This window comes from Vanellus vanellus, assembly GCF_965231255.1.
Source record: "Vanellus vanellus genome assembly, chromosome: 20".
NCBI classification, from domain to species: domain Eukaryota; kingdom Metazoa; phylum Chordata; class Aves; order Charadriiformes; family Charadriidae; genus Vanellus; species Vanellus vanellus.
This window is the reverse complement of record NC_138925.1, coordinates 8,585,840-8,604,985: the sequence shown is the minus strand read 5'-3', so window position 1 is coordinate 8,604,985 and position 19,146 is coordinate 8,585,840. Positions and strand designations below refer to the sequence as shown.

The 19,146-nt window shown below is 39.1% G+C and overlaps 1 protein-coding gene across 2 annotated transcripts in view; it reads right to left on the bottom strand.

Annotated features, from left to right (window-relative positions):
* Nucleotides 1-19,146, bottom strand: part of PLCH2 (phospholipase C eta 2) — a gene marked incomplete at both ends in the record, with an annotated part of 103,422 nt that overhangs the window by 23,691 nt on the left and 60,585 nt on the right. For both annotated transcript variants that reach the window (XM_082493699.1, XM_082493698.1), the window contains 9 exons: nucleotides 571-678; nucleotides 946-1,117; nucleotides 3,149-3,269; nucleotides 4,317-4,520; nucleotides 7,645-7,738; nucleotides 10,621-10,791; nucleotides 16,919-17,048; nucleotides 17,590-17,833; nucleotides 18,201-18,347. In XM_082493699.1, the coding sequence (XP_082349825.1) occupies nucleotides 571-678; nucleotides 946-1,117; nucleotides 3,149-3,269; nucleotides 4,317-4,520; nucleotides 7,645-7,738; nucleotides 10,621-10,791; nucleotides 16,919-17,048; nucleotides 17,590-17,833; nucleotides 18,201-18,347 (1,391 nt within the window). The remainder of the gene's footprint in view (nucleotides 1-570; nucleotides 679-945; nucleotides 1,118-3,148; nucleotides 3,270-4,316; nucleotides 4,521-7,644; nucleotides 7,739-10,620; nucleotides 10,792-16,918; nucleotides 17,049-17,589; nucleotides 17,834-18,200; nucleotides 18,348-19,146) is intronic.

Sequence of the window (19,146 nt, the reverse complement as noted above, 5' to 3'; positions counted from 1 at the left end):
CTAGTTTATGCTATTAAATGGGTTTGCTGTATATTTTATATTGTTTCTGTAAGATGCAATGTCACTTGCCAGAAGATTAAAGTGACAAAAAAAAAACTTTTAAAAAGGATGAAGAAATAAGGGATTTTCAGATTGAAGCAAGTAGAGATTAAAATATTCTCCCTTTCTAAAATCTCCTTACTGTAAGCAAAAAATCAACTAAACCCAGCATTCAGCAATCCAAGGGGATGCTCTGTAACAATGAACACAATTTGATGTAAGTAGTATTTTTTTTTCCTTTTTTGGCATTTGAGGGGAAGAACACTATGCCGCTATAAAGAATTACGAGATATTACTATTTAAAATATTAAAAGACACGAATTCCAAACTTGAAACAGAACCACTAGAACTGGTGCTGCCTAATATGCACTTTTTTCAATCTGTCCCTGTGAAGGTTTAGAACCTACAAGACTTGCAACGAATCCCAAAGATTAGACCACATCCATATTCCAGAGAACTCATACAAGGTTTCTTCTCACTGGGATGGGAAAACTTAGGATACATTTACACTTAAATGGTCACTTAACTTACATCTCCATTCATTAGTTTACAGTCATCATCCATCTCATCAGCACTGTCCTCATCAGAAACTTCACCTTCCTCTGCATCATCACTGATGTTGGCTGGAAGTTTCTTCCCCTAGCAGATAAAATGATCACACAGGCAGGTTAGCATGCAGCTCTTGATATCAAACATTCAAAAAAAACCCAAAATAATAAAAATTATTCAAAGCATGCAACCAGGTTCTTATTGATTGATAAGACATTTGTTCAGAACCTTAAGTCACAGGTTCTTCAAGATTGCTTTGGGTAAAATGATTTAAATTAGTGTATAAGCAACAATCAGTCAGAAATCATAACCATCACAAACAGATAGAGGGATGGAACAAACAAAGCAGGTTTTTACCTTAACTAGTATCTTTCCTTTAAGACTTGCTGGTGAAGGGAGCTTGGTAGAATCATCATTGCACACAGAAGACAGATCTAGTTTTTCTCCCAGAATTTCAATAAGATACTGAGCCATCTTCTTCTGCTGAACGACACTGCAATGGTTCTCAATTGACAAGATAACAGGGTACCTGGCAGAGACGTAAGCAAGCATCATCAAGTGCAAACTTAGCTTTTATAGCATTAAGAAGATAATGCTATAATAACAAATTACTGTCTGAGCCATTCCTGTAACAGGCATCACCACCAATGAAATCCACAGGGGTTAGATGAATCAGTGCAGGCGCAGGACTGATACCCTACTGCTTGCTCCAAACTGAATGGTCGATTTTTTGACAGCCACAGGATAATTAAACTTCTGCAATCTGATTTGATGCATCTTTTTCCAGAGCATACTTTTCACCTTCCTATTCTACTCAGTCTTGACCTCCACTTCCTATCAAAGGCATTCTAGCAAGCCTTTCATAAGGAAAACCTAAATAACCAGCGCCTTCAACTCTCCTCTCCCAACGGTGCTCCAGCCCTTTTGTACTCTCACAGGTCAAAGTAAATCATAGAATCATAGAATAGTTTGAGTTGGAAAGGACCCTTAAAGGTCATCTAGTCCAACCCCTAACAATAAATAAAGGTTTCAAGAACTTAAAAGATCCCCAAAGGGGCTTTGTTTTTACCTTCCCACTTCCAAAAACCAAGGGATAAACCTGTTGTGTTAGTTCTTCCATGAAAATTTTTCTAGCTAGTGACAGAGCAGTGTCATACAAACAAGCCTGCAGACAAAGCCTCTTCTACAAAGACAATAAGTATTATTTCTAGATTTAGTTTTATTGTTGCCATTTACTGTTGATTCTCCAGGCTGAGGCCAAGAAATAACAATGCCTGGTTGTTTGAAAGGCATCGAGATAAGGTTTGTGAAACATCGAGTCCAGTGTGGTTGGTGCCATATAAAAGCACACTAAAGATGGATTTCTGTTTAGACATGATGCGTTTTTAGGATGAGCACAAAAGCCACCATACGTGTAGTTTTGCAGGGCTGAATGAGGGGTTCATTAATTAAAAGCTAATTATGAATAAAAAGATGTCTATCCTGACATCTGGCCCTCATTAGCTCCTCATCAGGAAAAATGAGGCTTTCAGCCAGACAATGCCTGCAGGAAAAACCTTTCCCAATTGATGACTATAGTTCAATTCCTAGCTTAGCTGAATTTGCAGCCTACCAACAGCTATGCCTCCAGCCTGTCCTGGGAAAGAAAACACCTGGAAGTCTAAAATATGTTTTGCTGAGTACCAAACTCTGACTGAGCATCAATACCTATCAAGAAAAAAAAACACCACAAATAATAAGTTGTAACATGGTCCCAGTTAACCTTTCTGTAAAGCTTTTAAGAACTGCAACAATTTCAGAAGCATTGATATATATACTGCTCGCCAGCTTTCCCTTGATTTATTTACCATGTCTTCAGGCAGACTCCAAAAATTTCAGGCTCACAATGAGTTTACCTGGGCTGAAATTTCAGTGCAAGTTTAGTCCTATTAGTGAAGGCAGATGGACTGCTTTGGAGAAGCTACTGGAAAAATTTTATAGACATAAATTAATTTATCTTAAAAAAAAAAGATAGGTTGACATGTACATTTTGACTCTCAGGAGGAAGACAGCACTGCCAAGGTATATGAAACTTCCCATTGTATAATTCTCTGATTTCCTGAGCAATGTACAGGTAGGGAAAACAACCTATTTCTCTTGAACAGTCTGCTTTCTCCACAGTTGGGCCACTGTCTCTTTGTGTTCCTTTGCTGCCTGACTTGGTTCCTATCCCTGGAGCAACCAACCAAGTGTAACCTTGGCATCGCTGGAGTACACATCCAGAGATATGTGGTTAAACTGTCAGCTATTCGCTAAAAACATTCACTGCCAAAACATGTTGATCCTCTTGTCTTCTACGAATAGGATAAAGACAACCCCACGACTACACACAAAATGCCCCTACTCAGTCAGTTTTGCCTTGCTGTTTCTTTCTGAAGGCTTTCTCCCCACAGAAAACAACTCAGAATTCTGTCTGGCATATGTAGGAACAGGTTAGACTTTCACTGGCTGCCTTTACCAGGATGCCTGGGAACACTCCAGTTTATAGCCCTGAGACTCAAAGTTGGCACTGTATACATACTCATTCTTGATAAAGGCGTATTTGTTGATAGTTTCAATCACATCTTTGAAGAGAATTTTGGAAGTCAAAGTGTATCCATGGTGGACAATTGGTTCACCATCCGGCCCATCCCAGCAGTCAACTGTGGAATAGAAACAATGACACCCATCAGACAAGTAACATCTGGGGCCACCATCTGTGGAAGACTATGAGACCCTGCAATTCCCTGCAGTAACCCAGCCAGACATGTACCCAACAAAGCAGGGTATAGCTTCATTCCCACCCTTCATCTGTATCTCCCTCCTCACTGTGCTGGATGTCTTTCCTCTGAAGAAATTTCCTGGCCTCGACATTCTACTGTCTACATATGACTGGTCCCATTGTTTGAGAAAGCCCCAAGCAAAAAAGATCTCCTTTAACAAGTGCCGAGGAGTATTACGATAGGAAGAGAGATGACATAGCATCACGTTACTTTCATTATACTATTGCTGAACCTGAAAAGGAAAGCAGCGAATCTTCGCCAAGCTTCTCACACCACAAGCAAAGCTGAGCTAGGCATCTTTAGCCCTCCTTGGATTTTGCCTAACCTTATACTTGTTTACAATCATATTTCCATGAAATGTTACTCCTCCGAAGCACCCACTGGCATGTCCACAATCTGACCTGAGCAAACCGTAATACTGGCCTGCTGAAAAACTGAAAACACTTTGATGGTCAGGATATTATTAAAGATGATTACAAAACAGGTACTGTCTCAGAAAGGCACTATTCATCAGAAGGGATTTCAGATAAAGGCTTCCTGGTCTCTGCAAAGACTGTCAGCATTTCACATAATAGAACCCTAGCTCTGCCATATTTGCCAGCTTGGTTGCCATACACTTGGCTAGAAAGTATATGCACCAATACATTCTACTGAATGTTAGTATCCTCTCTACAAAAATATTTTTACAATTTTTTTCCCTCAGTACCAACGATACTGCTCTTCAAAAGTCTACCTTATTTCCATGCTCAATAAATTTGTACATTATATGGCAACATTATTTTGTTGTTCTTTATGAAGGGAAGACACTATTTTACCAGCCTTTTTCCTCCACCCAATTACCATGCCTTCTGCAGAAGTCATGAGTCTTCCTTTACAGGGGAGAAACAAAACTATGGAGCTTACTGACGATTCCTTTTTGATCTTTACCTTCTACGCAACGACAGCCAGATTGTAGCACCCATGCATACATGTCCACCCTGGACTGGGACATCAGTTGATCTCCCATGAGGTAGGTATTATGTGAAGAGGTAATGAAATAGTGACTCAAAGGATAACTCATGTCCTGATTCACTTGGTAGTGTTCTGGGTTGAATATGTCCCCTGATGGACTCCGCATGTAATTGGTGAAACCTGTAAACAAAGAATACTATAAATAATACAGTTTTATCCTTTTTGTTGCTGTAGCCTTCCTAAAACCAGCCTAAAAATGCATCCCTGCATTCACCAACACATTCATGAACATGTAAGACAGACAAATAAATAACCCCACTACATCCCAACAGTCACAATGACCAATTCTGATTATTGCTTTCAATAAATTTCTAGTTGCTTTGTACATTTCCTTGCTCTGCCTTTCCTGAAAAAAAATATGTCTATAATATTTGTCAAAAGACTCTACTGGGACATTAAGTTGCATGGTGTATAAAAACCTCCAGAGATCTGTGGTCATATCCTGGCATTTTGATCGCCAGTATACTTTTGTGCAACATATACGCAGACACTTTCACAAGACAGACTAACATTAAAAACTGTAGCTTCCATTTCAAGCCTCCCCAAAACTCTTTTCATTCACCACCAATGGAAGACTAAGATCTCCTTTGACATCCTGGCTTTAACAGCTGCTGACAGTGATGATGTCTTTATTCAAAAGGTCTCTGCTTCAAGACTTCTAATTCCCCTGACATTTCACTCATTATTCCATAAATAAAACAGTGCCCGTATAAAAATCCTGCCAAACTTCTAAAGGTCTTAACGCATTTTCTCTGACTGTGACAGACTGGTCCTTTGTTTCACTACAGCTACACAAGGCAAAATATCTTCAGTCCTCAAAATCAGTCTCAAATAGTTGTCTACAGGACACAGAGAAATTGAGTTGGAATAGAATTTAAGATAAAATGTCACCTTTATGATAGTTCTTATAGACTTTACATTTTGTGTTGATGAAAGTTTTATTAAAGGAAAAGAGCTGATAAATACAAATAGCAGCAAAAACTTTTTTTAGCAATATACTAGGAAACAGCACTAGGGAACCTCAGCCTAACCTAACATTTGAGTCTCTTGAGGCACATATCATTATCAACTAGCAAACCAGTAATACAGCAAGAGTAAAAACAAAAGACTAACCAAGTCAGAGCAGATGCCATGAAAAATTGATAGGGCACGGTGTACGTCAGCAAACATACAGCTAACGGCTCTAGGCAAATTACTCATTTCTTCTTACTACAAACCAATCAGCTGCTACAAGGTTAATTCCACACACCACTGTTAGGGCAGCCTATGAAACAACGGTATTGTTTGCTTTAAGTACTTGTTAAAATATAATATCAAAATTGTAATAATGAGTTCACCCTAACTGGATCTATCAGTCCTAGGATGAAGAAATATGAATGAAGTGTGTACCACAGACCTCCAGTATTTACACACCCAGGGAAAGTGTACAACAGAGTGTTCTATTTTGATCAACAGAGGAAGGTAAGAGTTTTTTTGCAAGGCTATATTAATTGAGCTCATTGTCACAGGCCAGTCCAAGATGCTTCATGATAAAAGCCATCACAGCTGAGGACACAAGGCAATACAGACACATGAATGAATATGAACAGGCAAAGAACACTGTACTATTCTTTTACTACTACCAAAGTGCCCCTAAGTGTGGGCAGGATGCTCTTGTCTGGGCTGTATCAATGTGAGGAATAAACATAGAGCTTCGGTTTCCATAGCTGTTGTATTTCAGTCTCCCTAGGCAACACTAGATTTGTTTTCTGGAAGACAAGAGGGATCTAAAGTCTCAACTACACACGAAGACAAGAAAAGAACAACTTCTCTGTGTGTGCATGTATGCGCACATGTGCATACATGTATATGTATGCCGGTATATATCTATGTTTTTAAGCAGTTCTTTTTTCTTTGTTAGTACCCAATCCAGCAGCGTGCCCCTTGTCAGCTCCTCTGTCACCTCTGTTCGGATGTTATCATCAATGCACTCCAGAAATCTCCTGCATTAGTTAAACTCTAGATTAGGTATGTTCTGTTCTGTTGCACTTCCAGCAAGTTTCCCATAAGGAGCAGAGCCTGCTAATGTGAAGGTTTTTCCAGTTGTCTCGAAACAACCTCATCTTCACCCTCCTCCTGACCAAGAGATCTGTAGCAGACACCCAGCAGAATGACACCCGTGTTGGACTGCTCTCTAATCCTAACCCATAAACTCTCAACTCTTTTCTCATCCATTCTTAGGCAGGGCAATTTTATAGATCAGGCTAGTTTTTTAAAAGTTTTTCTTACCAGTATGAAAAACTACAATTGCTTGAAAAGCCTAGTCTTACTTTTCTAGCTATGAGGAAGGCAAGATAATGAACTTCATTATTCATTATTTATGTGACTGCCACTGACTGCAAAGCACCAGACAATAAAAACATTAATATGTCACTCACTTGGCATTAGTATGAGTTTTAAAATAAATTGAAAATTTCGTCTGAGAGTAGAACAGACCTGAATCCATCCTAAGCAACCATCATTTCTTGAAAAAAACCCACCCCCTTACACAATATCCCAGAAACTACCCGCTTCATGCAGTAAACCAAACTGAACTTACTTTTTGCCACTTTTCACCATGACAATACACTCACAGAAATGGACAAGACTGATTTTAAATAGGTCCCAAAACTTTTGCACAGAATCTAATTCCTGAGAAATGTACTGTGTCCTTAGAATCAATAAGATCTGGCAGAATATTTACTATTTAGGGTATAGGATCTAGAATCAGTCCTCAAAATAACAGCTACCATCACGATAACCAGCATTGTTATATTCAGAGTGAAGGCTTTAGCACCAGAGGTCATGAAAGCATACTGCTAGACAAACTTCATCTCTCATGCCACTTCACATATTTACTCTGGATCAGATCACTCCTCTTATTAAAACTTTGGGGATTTCCAAAAATATCTGCAGGAATGATGTAACTAAATTCTACTGTATTTTCCAAAAGCACAAATAAAGACACATCCAGCTCCAGCTGACCTTCAGTGACTGCTGCTTCATCATGATATATACCTTTAAAAATCTTCAAAAGAGTACCAATTTCCTTTTAGGTTCCTCAGCAAATAATAGATACTTAAAAAAAAAGCCCTACTGAAAAGCATACATACACCATACATACAGCATGACAAAATTTTATGACTATTGTGCAAATGAATGCAATATTCTCACAAGCATTTAAACAGTTGCCTCTTTCCTACAAAAGCTGCACTAGCCAGCTTACCATCAATCCCCAGAGCTCCCTCCTTCTTGTTCTCCAGGCATGGTTCAAACTTACTGATGATTTCCAGGCAGTGTTCTTTAGTCACATTTGTCATCTGTAAAAGGAGCAAAAATGAAGTGTTAACTAGTAGTCACAGCTTCTCGTAGCTCTTCTCTGTATACAGTTTAACAACTGGGCAGATCATCCATAGTGGTACTAAGGATTCCCAGTTACCCAGTGAGACTCTCGCTCCTGTCAATCAGTGTCAGGCCAAAGAAGAACTAGGCTGCCTTGTGAAAAGTTTCTGTCCTATTGGCAGCTGCCTGATGACAGCCAATAAAGGCAGAGTTCTGCTTTGTAGGTCAAATCTGGTTAGACTGTTATTAGGCACACAGAGCATCCAAACAGAACGAGCTTTGTCACAAACCAATAGGATTTCTTCTCTTGTAGGATTAAAGGATTAGTTTGCATTATCGAAGGGTTTTGACTTTAAAATAAAACAAGAAAATGGCTCATCTTTATGCAGTAGACAGAAAAATCAGTTACTAGCAGGGTAACAGAGAATCAGGACATAATGCTCTCAGAAAGCTCCTTGAGGAAATCTGCTAAATTCAAGGTTGCTTTGCATTCTCAAATGAAAAAGGAGATTACAAAGGGAAATATATGTTTGTAAATGTTTTCATTTATTAAAAAAGGGCCATTTATGATAAGCTGTAGCTTTTTTTACCTTGCATTGTTTCCATTATTTAATATTAACACTATTATTTAACATTCCTGCTACTTACTGTTGATTCATACTCAATTATTAACCCTGCAATTATTTAATATTCCTGTCCTGAGTGGTCCAGCAAATCCTTTCCATCAGATGCTGTGCACGACACATGAAAATACAGCCCTTGTCACCAGAAGGGACTGCCAATAAAGTGACCAAACTGATGATTGTTTTGGCAACATGGAGTCTTTGCTTAGGGGGAAATGAAACCACCAGCATATCTGCTACCAGATTGATGCCTTTTCTGGGGGTAATTTAAAACCTAATAAATAAAAGTAAGAGGAGGGAGAAAAAAAACCTAATCCTTTAGTTGTTCATACATTATAGGTTTGGTGGGTTCAAAAGATAAAGCTCTGGAACAACAGAAGGTTTTTCTGGTACAGCTTCAAATGCACAGATGAACACTTGTTTTCCCTGTACTGTATGAGAAAGGGTAGCACTAGGCAAGGGAGAGAAGCCCCACAGGCATGAGTTGTCCACGTCAGTGATTAGCTGAACTGATTTGTGTCCTGTGGTGAGTGTTCATTTTCTCTTCACCATCTGGAGGATCAATTGACCAATGAAATGGAAACATACCCCACTTATCTAAACAGATAAGTGCCAGCTAGGTGGCTTTTTTATTCATTCATTTCTTAGGCAACGTTTGAAACTGATGGAGATTTATGACTTACAGGCATGCAGCTTCAAAAGAGATCACAAGAGATAAAAAGCAAAGATGAGTCAATGCATTTGTTCCTGCATTGACTGCATCTTGCCGTCCAATTATTTTTCCTTACTTCAGAATCTTCCACAAGTCTCTAGATGAAAGATCGTAGGATCATTCAGGGACCTCAGGAAGACATCCAACCCCAAATCCTGCTCAAAGCTGGGTCACATCAGTTAGTTTAGGATGTTACCTAGTCTGGTCCTTAAAACCTGCACAGACAGAGGCTGCACAACCTCTCCAGTCAACCTGTTCCAATGGATGAATGTCCTCATGGTACAGGTATTAGATGCCTTGCCATTTTCTGCTCTGCCAAATTACCATGTACCAGAAAGACCCAAAGTTGTTATGACCAAAGGGTATTTAGGATAGAAGTAAAAGTGTTAGGCTTCCAGGTAGCACGGTTACAAGGATTCTTAATGCCATAAAGGTCCAAGTCGGTGATGGAGGAAGCTGGGCAGTGGGCATGTACACCATGCACCATACACACAGAGATAAGAAACCTTTATCTTCTACCATTAGAAAATATGAATATAGCAAGACTAGTTTCCTTTTTTCATGAAAACATATATGAACTGTCAGAAAATGGACTTCTGTAACTTCAATGCGCACAAGTGACTGATGGACAAAATATCAACGTGACTGAGGTAGCCAGCCCCCCGTTAAATACAGGAACACGAGTGGATAGCAGTTACTGCAACACAGCACATAGTTTGCTGGTATTTTGCTGAATGTGCATAGACAACTATAAACACTGTAAGTATAGGTGCACTTCAATATCTGAAGAGCAAAGCTTATAAAGCCGTAAGTGAACAACTCTGAAGAGCTGTAAAATGTCTCAGATTCATGAGCAACATTAAATATCATGCTTATCATTATCTACTCCCTGCTGCCACCACCACCCCTGCCCCATATTATTATACAGGTTGTATCCGCATTACCTGGTTTGTCGAACAAAAATACTTTACCTGTTTCAGATCAGTGAAATGGGAAAATAGTCTTTAAGACCCACTTTAGCAATGGAGTTAAAGATCTAAGAGACAACTTAATATGTACTACTATATATCCTCCAAAAACTTTCCCAGACATGAATAATCCTCTCAACAGCTTTTCAAAAACATAATCTTTCACTTTACAAGCTGAGACAGCATAACAAAGTAATTCATTGTCTCATCATGAACTATGCACTAAGTCAAAAGCAGAGCCAGAAACATCATCCTTGCACTAGGATACTGAACACTGGGAAAAGACAGATACTGGTGGAATTGTCCTAAGAGAACACATGAAAAAGAAAGAAACTATAAAGACTATATTTAGGGGCACAATAAGAGAGCCTACAGAAAAAAGAGGTAATAGAAAAGAAGAAATAGTCATGCCAGCCTACAAGATGAAAATCAAGAGGCATCTGTCTATTTTTCGCATTCATGACAACAAAATTCTCACCCCTTTAAAAAGGCAATGCATTCCCAATGGCAAACGGAAAGGCACGCATAATGGATATCTTTTCCTGGCTTGGGCCTACCTTCTGTTCAGTCTCCAGAAAGCGTCTCAGGTCATCTGTATCTAGGTAGTCCTTGTGGTTGCTGTAGGTGAGCATTAGCAGGTACAAATCACGTCGTGTTGACATCATCTTATAGAAGGCGCAGAACTCATCAAAGCCCAGCGTGCCCTGGTTATCATCTGTATCAGCCTCCTGCATTACACAGCAATAAGGCAATGAGATCCAATTGCCCAGAAATACCCTGAACAAACTTTAAATAAACAAACTCCTGCAGAAGAATAAAGCAACATTGAAATCAAATGCAGGTTGATGTTGCCTGACATGGCTATTCACTCTATGACCTGCTAGAACAGATTGATTTATCAAGCGATGCTTGTCATATGAATGATTTGCACAGCTTTCCCCTTTGAACCTCTTAAATGTATGCACTCGTGTATGAGCCAAGAAACAATTTTGAAGGTCTTTATTGTGAGGGAACCCTGCTTGAAGGGTTTCTTCTATCTATGGCAATGAAGTAAGACAGTGTACCCTGCAAAACAGAAGAGAACACGCATATGTATGGCAGAATTACCCATGCATATTTTCTTCAGAAGATCATTAGAACCCAAGCCATCTTGAAATTAATTTTATATCCAAGATTTGGGAGGAAATCTGTTAAATCCATAGCCATTAACTAATAAGATCTGCAAGAATACTAATTTTGCAAGTAAACTAAAAATCATGAGTAAATGACACTGTATTCTCTGGTATATCTATCCCCTATACCATGTATGTTTTTTGGTTCTTTACTTTTTGGAGTCAGGCGACCCAGCCTGCGATCCAAACCACCCTCAATTGTATCAGCAATACTACTTACTGTTTGCATACAGTGGAGACAGAATTTCTTCAAAGAAATCTTGTGAGAGTCTGATCACAATGGGATCCACCCAATGTTATAACTATTTGGAGGAGAGATTATGGAATTACTGTGTTTCCTAAAAGCCTGTTCCTCGAAGCATGAAAAAATGAATGAGAAATTCTGCCAGGGGAAAGTATGAAAAAGGAAAGCTGCAATGTTTCCCAAACAGGATAGACAACACCTGAATATTTTATGAAAAAAAAAAAAAAAAAAACAACCACCACCTTATCCAGCACTCCTTACTTTGTTCTCAATAAAGGAGTTATCACCATGTTGCTTTGCTCGCCTTCACTGTAGATATGCTTAAGCACATTTCAGGCCACAAAATTTAAAAAAATAAATAAATCAGGCAAGTTTTTACTAAATCTTCATATTTTTTACTGAATTTCCATCACATACTGCCATACATATGCACTTGTATCAGTTGAGGAAAACGCTGCTAATAAGCTCTCACAACCACGGACAGCCATACAGAGCCACCTCCACAACGCGCTTCTGTCCCGGCAACCTGACATCAAGTCACAGCTATCTGCCCAAGAATGAAGTACTGCCATAACCCCTGCAATTTATTCTAATGCAGTCACAGAGATTTTTAAAAACTTACACAAACAGCCTTCTCTTTCCCTGTTCCCAAAGGACACCCTGCATTTGTTCCCTACTCTTTAATCCTGACAGACCTCTCTGTTTTGTCTCTTTCCCAGTCTCACACCTAAGCACTTTCAGAGTCTGTACCAGCTACAACACTGAAGCTGCCAGTACGATGGAGAAAGTGACTGGAAGAATGAGGAGTCATGAAGTCACAGATGAAGCTTCTTTAGAAACGAGCCCCAGGTGACAATATGAATGCATTTGTGAGCAAGAAGTAGCTAATAAAAATGGCTTTTCCCATTGTATTTATGGCAAGACTTTTTTAAACAACTCACTACGTTTTAACTAGAAAAATTAATATTCAAGGGAACTTTCTTCAAGATCTACATATAATTTACCCTGCTATATCTTATAATACTTGGTGTAGCTATTTCATTAACTGAGAGATTTGATTTTTCATTTCAAGGCTGCTTAATATTCTGATTCTAAGCTATCAAATAGCAATTATCGTTTCAGTTGAGACCAGCTCAGTTTCAATTATGCATTGCATGTGGAAAAAGAAAACCTATTCTTCTTTTTAATAGCATTTCTAAAGCTCCTGATACGAGTAGTAATTGTCATCGATTACAAACAGTAAAACCAGAACACAGCATGCAATAAGCGCAATTTTTTCCCAGGAAAATTTTACCCAGTCTTTTCTATTTGCCTTGCATCAAACCTAATGGTCCATCCTGGAAAGAGAGTCACTTTAATCTACTAATTTTAATGAGATTTTAAGCTCAGTTCTTCACTGAGCTACATCCATAAGCCTAGTATTTGCTGGTATGAAAGAAAAAAACTGAACAAAAAAAAAGTAACAGGTAAAAACCCTTGGATTTCTGTGGCTGTACATGCATGATTCTCAAAGGCTTTTGAGCCTGGAACGTGTCCCAGAACTGAATTATTGAAAATGCAGCAATCACTAGACTAGCATGACTTGGTAGTAAACACGAAGCAGTGCTCAAACAGCTGCCATTCCAATTGTGAGATTTTCAGGTACCTAAATGTACATAATGTTTCTTAAGGTACATATATACTCTGTCCAGACATTGCATCAGAAAAATTGAAATAGCTGAAAAGCCCTCACCTCCAATATTCTCAGAAGGCACAGCCTGCACCCCAGAGGCAACAATTTTGTGTATGGAAACAACCAGGACCTAAGACAGGAGCGCATACTCTTCCAGAGAAAGGATTACAACCATTCATCCCAATAGCCAGGGCTTTGGAATTTAAAGATTTTTCCGTTGGCAGAAGACATCTGTTTTGCACAAACTGCTGTTTGATGCAATAGCCTCATGTAAAATTGTTTGGGGTCATAATCATACAGGTCTTAATCCATCAACTGGATGATTTATCACCTGCAGAATTGAAAGACACAAACTGACTGTTTTTCTTCCCCAAACAAAAGCAAAGGCAAAAGAGAGGGTATCTGCAAGTTCCTGGTGACTAGCATTTCATTCCATTTCTTTTTCTCTTTGGAAGTGTCTATGGTATAATGCAATAGTGTGCAACAGCATGGACAAATCTACTTTCAAAATTCATTCTGGTCCACATAAATTCTATGCAACAGAAGCAGAAAATGGCAACCAAAACAAGGGCTGGCATAGTAAGAGCAGCCCGAGAGAAATGAGCACCGAGCTTCCTGGGGCATCTGTGTACTATAAAACTTTTATTTCTCTTTTATTCGGTAATATACAGAAAAAATGCTCAAGTATTTTAACTCTACTTCTAAACCTCTGTTTATATTTCCCCTCTACCTGCAAACTTTTTTTGTTGGATTTTCTGGTCCTAAAGAACAACCCACCCAAATGATGGGTAAAATATTAGCCTGATGCGTACACTAGGATAACCTGAATCAGCTGAAAGTTTCCAATAGCCTTTCCTTCCCACCCCATAGCCATGAGCTGCTGTAGTTTGCAGACTTATCCTGTTTTCTGTGCTCCATTTGATTATATTACTATTGCAGACCCACAAAGGAATTCACATTGCATGTAAGATGCAACCAGGCAGGCTTCAGCATCAGCTGTCAGCAGGATAAAAGAAAGAGCAGAAAGAGATGTAAGTTAAATATATTCAACCCAGAGGCATTAGAATAAATACATACAGCCACAGAAGAGAAGGAAGCTTTCAAGGCTAATTTTTTCCCCAGTCAAACAAGTTGGAAGACTTCCAAGTTACACTCCTTCCTCAAATTCTTCTCTAACACGTCTCTTCTGCTACAGAATCACAGAACGGTTTGGGTTGAAAGGGACATTTAAAAGCCATCAAGTCCAATCCCCTGCAATGAGCAGGGACATCTTCAACCAGATCAGGTTGCTCAGAGCCCCATCCAACCTGACCTGGAAAGTTTCCAGGAATGAGGCATCTACCACCTTTCTGGTCAACCTGGGCGAGGGTTTCACCACCCTCATTGTAAAAAATTGCCTCCTTTGATCTAGTCTGAATCTTCCCTCGTTTAGTTTAAAACCATTACCCTTTGTCCTATCACAGCAGGCCCTGATAAAAAGTTTGTCCCCATCTTTCTTATAAGCCCCCTTTAAATACTGAAAGGCTGCAACAAGGTCCCCCCGGAGCCTTCTCTTCTCCAGGCTGAACAACCCTCTCAGCCTGTCCTCATAGCAGAGGAGCTCCAGCGCTCTGACCATTTTTTTTGCCTCCTCTGGAGCTGCTCCAACAGGGCCATGTCTTCCCTGTGCAGAGGGCTCCAGAGCTGGACGCAGTACTCCAGGTGGGGTCTCTACAGTTAAGAGGCCATAATCAGAGGACCTGAAGTGGGTCTATAAAGACTGTCCATGGCAAAATGCAGTGGTACATTGGTTTCTAACCGAGGAAAGAGATGACTTAGCCTTCCTTTCTTTCCTCAGGAATGTCACAAGAACAACAGTTTCGTGTCCAAACTGAATACAAAATCACCCACCCAATTGTACATATCCAATTGTTGTTCAGCTTGACTTATCAAAAGTCATACTGACTGCCACTATTCTTAACTTCTCCTTGATCCCTCACAAAGCTACCCAGACTGCAGGAAACCATGTTCTGTGAGGTCTGAACACAGGACTCACTGAGCTATGAAACATTCTGGCAGTTTATTAAGGAACAAGAGCCGCCATACTAAAATTTATTTGCACAAGATTTATAAACTGTATCATAAAGCCTCAGATGACTGTTTCTTTTAAATTTTTACTATTTTTTAGCAATGCATCAATTGCATAATTAGTGGCTGTCATCAGAGAAAGTGCTTTTCATTCAAGGTTCTTAACACCATCTGAACCTTGAAGCTTAGAGTTTACACTTTTTACCATCCCTCTCTATTTGGATCTATTTCACATACAGGTAGGTAATTCCCTAGGGAATACTAAATTCAGCAGAATGGCACAGACCCCTTCTAAATGATAAACAGCTTAATTTTTACATCTTAGCAGATATGATGTCAAACTGAGAGCAATTGTTCACTAGCATGAATCAGTAAAATGATTCCAAGGACTCTGATGTGATTTCAGCTTTTTATTTCATAGGATTGGAGCTTTCTAATGTTCTTGTCCTAGCACAGTGAAAGTAAGATTAAAAATAAAAAAGGAATTTTTACACTTCAGCAATACCAAAAGCACTACTTGTTTCAAAGTGGTCTTCTAGCTACACAACAACAGGAAAAATATGTGTCCAGGCAGTTTCATTCCATAAACACTTTACCAAACCAGGAAAAAAAAATCAATCAAAACAAGAAGAAAAGCTTTGGAAAATGAACACACGAACTTTAAGAGATCTTTAATCTGTCTTAAATTGATTGCAAACCGCTCAGGAGTTGTACAGCCTCAGTTAAATGCTTAGAATAAAAGATGGCTCAGTCTTCAAGCACCAACAGAGTACAGAATTACCTTTGCCTTGCCACAGATCTTTGTGTGACCTTAGGTAATTCACTTATTCCCACTTCAGTTTTGTGAAATTGCACTTATAACATTTCTCTACCTTAAGTCAGGCAAAACTTACATATTCAGCTACACACAATGCTTTGGACAGATTTAGACTCTCTAGAAAGCCATTGGTAGATAGGTATTTGATCCCTTTCAGTCCTACTGAAATTCCAGTATTTAGTTTCCTCTGAAACAATCTCACAGCCTCTCCAAGAGAACATTCTTTAAAATACCAGAGCTGCTGGAAAATTATACTGAGATGTCTCTGACTCAGTGTAGTGCAAAAGTCACGGTAGTTCACTATGCTGAAAACTATTGATTCAACTTGTGCTTAGGTAGGTCCTTCACACAACAGACTTTCTGATTATAAAAGCATACGCATCTCTATAGTTCAGTTGCACAATAAATTGGGCCTAGGTCAATAGAATGCAGTGTCAAACAAATAGCTCTTAGCAGTGCCAAAAGCATGACCGATAAGGAAGTCTGCATACTGGATTTTTTGTCAGTACCAGTTATTGGAGGATATTGTATACTTTACTGGATAATATTTATGAGAGAGGACATAACTAGAGGAGGAAACGTGACTGAGTTTCAGATCAACAAGTACAGCAAAAAAAAAAATCAATCCTCGTACTGCGTGTCTTTATGTTATGTAACACCAGAAGGTACCTGGTGTAATGCCTTTTGCTGTGAATAACAATTTATCTATGACGTGTTTCTGGAGCTCTCTTCAATTTACCAAATGGACTGCGTAGTATCTCTCTGTAGAGTGGAAACAAACCAGCTGCTGAAGCATTTACAATCTCTCCTACCAGGTTTCATGTTAAATTTCCAGCAGCTCAATCCTTGCTCTTTTAGAAAACAATACATTTTCATTTCTTACCTTAAACATTTGCTTGACTTTTTGTCGGGGTAGGTTCACGTTCAGTTTGTGCATTAGCTGGAGCACTTCACTAATACTCAAACTGCCATCACCATTTTTATCTGCTTCGTCAAATGTCTGCTTCAACCACATTGAACAGGAGTTAAGGAACATCATGGAATATCAAGGGATATTACTGAACATTATGTATATATGATTTTTTTTCATGTTAGGAAGGACTGTATACAAGGCTGGAGATGAAAGAAAGTTCAAGGTAATTTATGACTGTACTATGTTATTTCAGTAACAGTTACCAGACTTGCTGTGCTCAACCTGCAACATGTGCTATTTACCCATACTACAGCACAGAAGAACTAACTTCTGAGCAAACTGCAATGCTGCATCACACTTTGTCCTGTATAACCAAATGAAATGGACAGCTTTACAGAAGGAGTAACAGATGAAAGAATATACCTGTATGTCTTTCAGTTCACTCCAGTCATTCACCTCCAAATGTTGCCCAGAACAATATTCTTCAGGGACTCCTCTCTCTGTCTCTGGAAACAGGGAATACAACAGGAATTGCTTTGAAGCTTTGAGCCTAGTGCTTACTTTTAGCAAAAGAAATACTTAAAGGAATCCCTATGCTCTCCAATGCTAGGAAATGCTCTCAGTTAGTATAAGAAGGATATTGGTCTCTGGTCCTTTGGCGTTTTGAGAGGCTGTCTTCATCACTAATCCCTGCCATCAGATATTTTAGGCCTGTGATCCAGGTGCGTGCTTCCTCTCCACTGGAAGATACCAGGTCGAGAGATTCCATATGGTCTCCATAGTAGATGCTGAAGCAGCAGTTGGGATCAAAACTGCCATCGGCATAGCGCTGAAAGATCTCCGATTGTTTCCCCTCACAAACCTCCTGAATAGAGTCGATAGAAACTAGAATGACAAAAGCATGTAGTTCGTTAATGACTGTGTGCATGCCTTAGGCCAGACAGGATGCATATTTCCTGTAGAGAAATTCTGTAGACAAAGGGCCCAAACCTCATATTGCAAGGTCCCTGATTCACGCAGGGTTTGTCTGCAACTTATTTACAGCATACTACACTACCGCAACCTGTATAGCTAACAGCAGCAACTTAATCTTCATAAACCATTAATCATAAAATCATTTACTGCCCTTTAAATTCAAGTACAACATTCTTCTTGATCACATGTGAATGAACCAAATCCTTCATACTTGTTTGTTATAAGAGGGAAAGACCCTAGAAGGAATCAGAAGAAAGGTTCTGTGGTTGACACTCACTTTTGGCTTTCTCATTCTTTCGAGAGGGTCTCCAGCGAATACATGACTTGTGCTCATCCAAGTAATAGAAGCGGACCAACCCTTTGGAACTACCACGGAGTTTGATCATTTGGGTACCAGCTTGCATGGAACTCATACATCTTTCCACTGAAGAGAGAAGTAAAGTGATATCATTAATTGAGACTTTGCTCCCTTTAAAATCACCTTTAAAGGAAGAAAGCATAACAGTTCAAGTCAAAGGACAAGATTTCCTGTACTGTCTAATATAAGAGGTATGATCAAAAACTCAGAAAGATTCTTGGCAACTGTGGACGTACCTGTAAATCTGAAAGTTTTCATTCCCATATTAATAGGTATGAAACATACATATGTTGGAATTGGTGCAAGGTACATACCCTTCCTTAGACCATCTCGAATGCTGAATTTGAGCTCCTTCAATATGTAAAACTTGTGCTGGGCACAGTATGAAATTGCACCTGGAAGTTCAGATCCTTGGCCAGCAAAATCTAGCAAAGTTCCATCCATGTCAGGGAAGTTATTTTCATTATGCCTCACATTTTTGCATACAATTTTTACATGCAGTACCCTTGTAGCCTAACAAGTTTTTTTCACATTCCTCCTTGTAAATTCTAGAGTTCCTGACAGCAGTAGCACTGTTTAGAAGCACCATGGCTTCTTATGAAGCAGTTTAGTTCACATTCTGTCTGCCCAATTAAACTGAATCCAATTAAAAAAAAAAAAAATCATTACCCAGCTTGGTCATCAAAAGTATTCTAGGAACCCTAAAAATAATTCAAAGGCTTTTATGTACAAACAACTTAAGAGTTAAACCATTTTCACTGCCTTAAAAATTAACAGCAAGAAGGTGATTAGAATCCAGTGTGTAACTGCAAAGGTGAAGCCAGCTGCAAAGGCTACATTCTTATAACCGTTCGGGTCAACAACA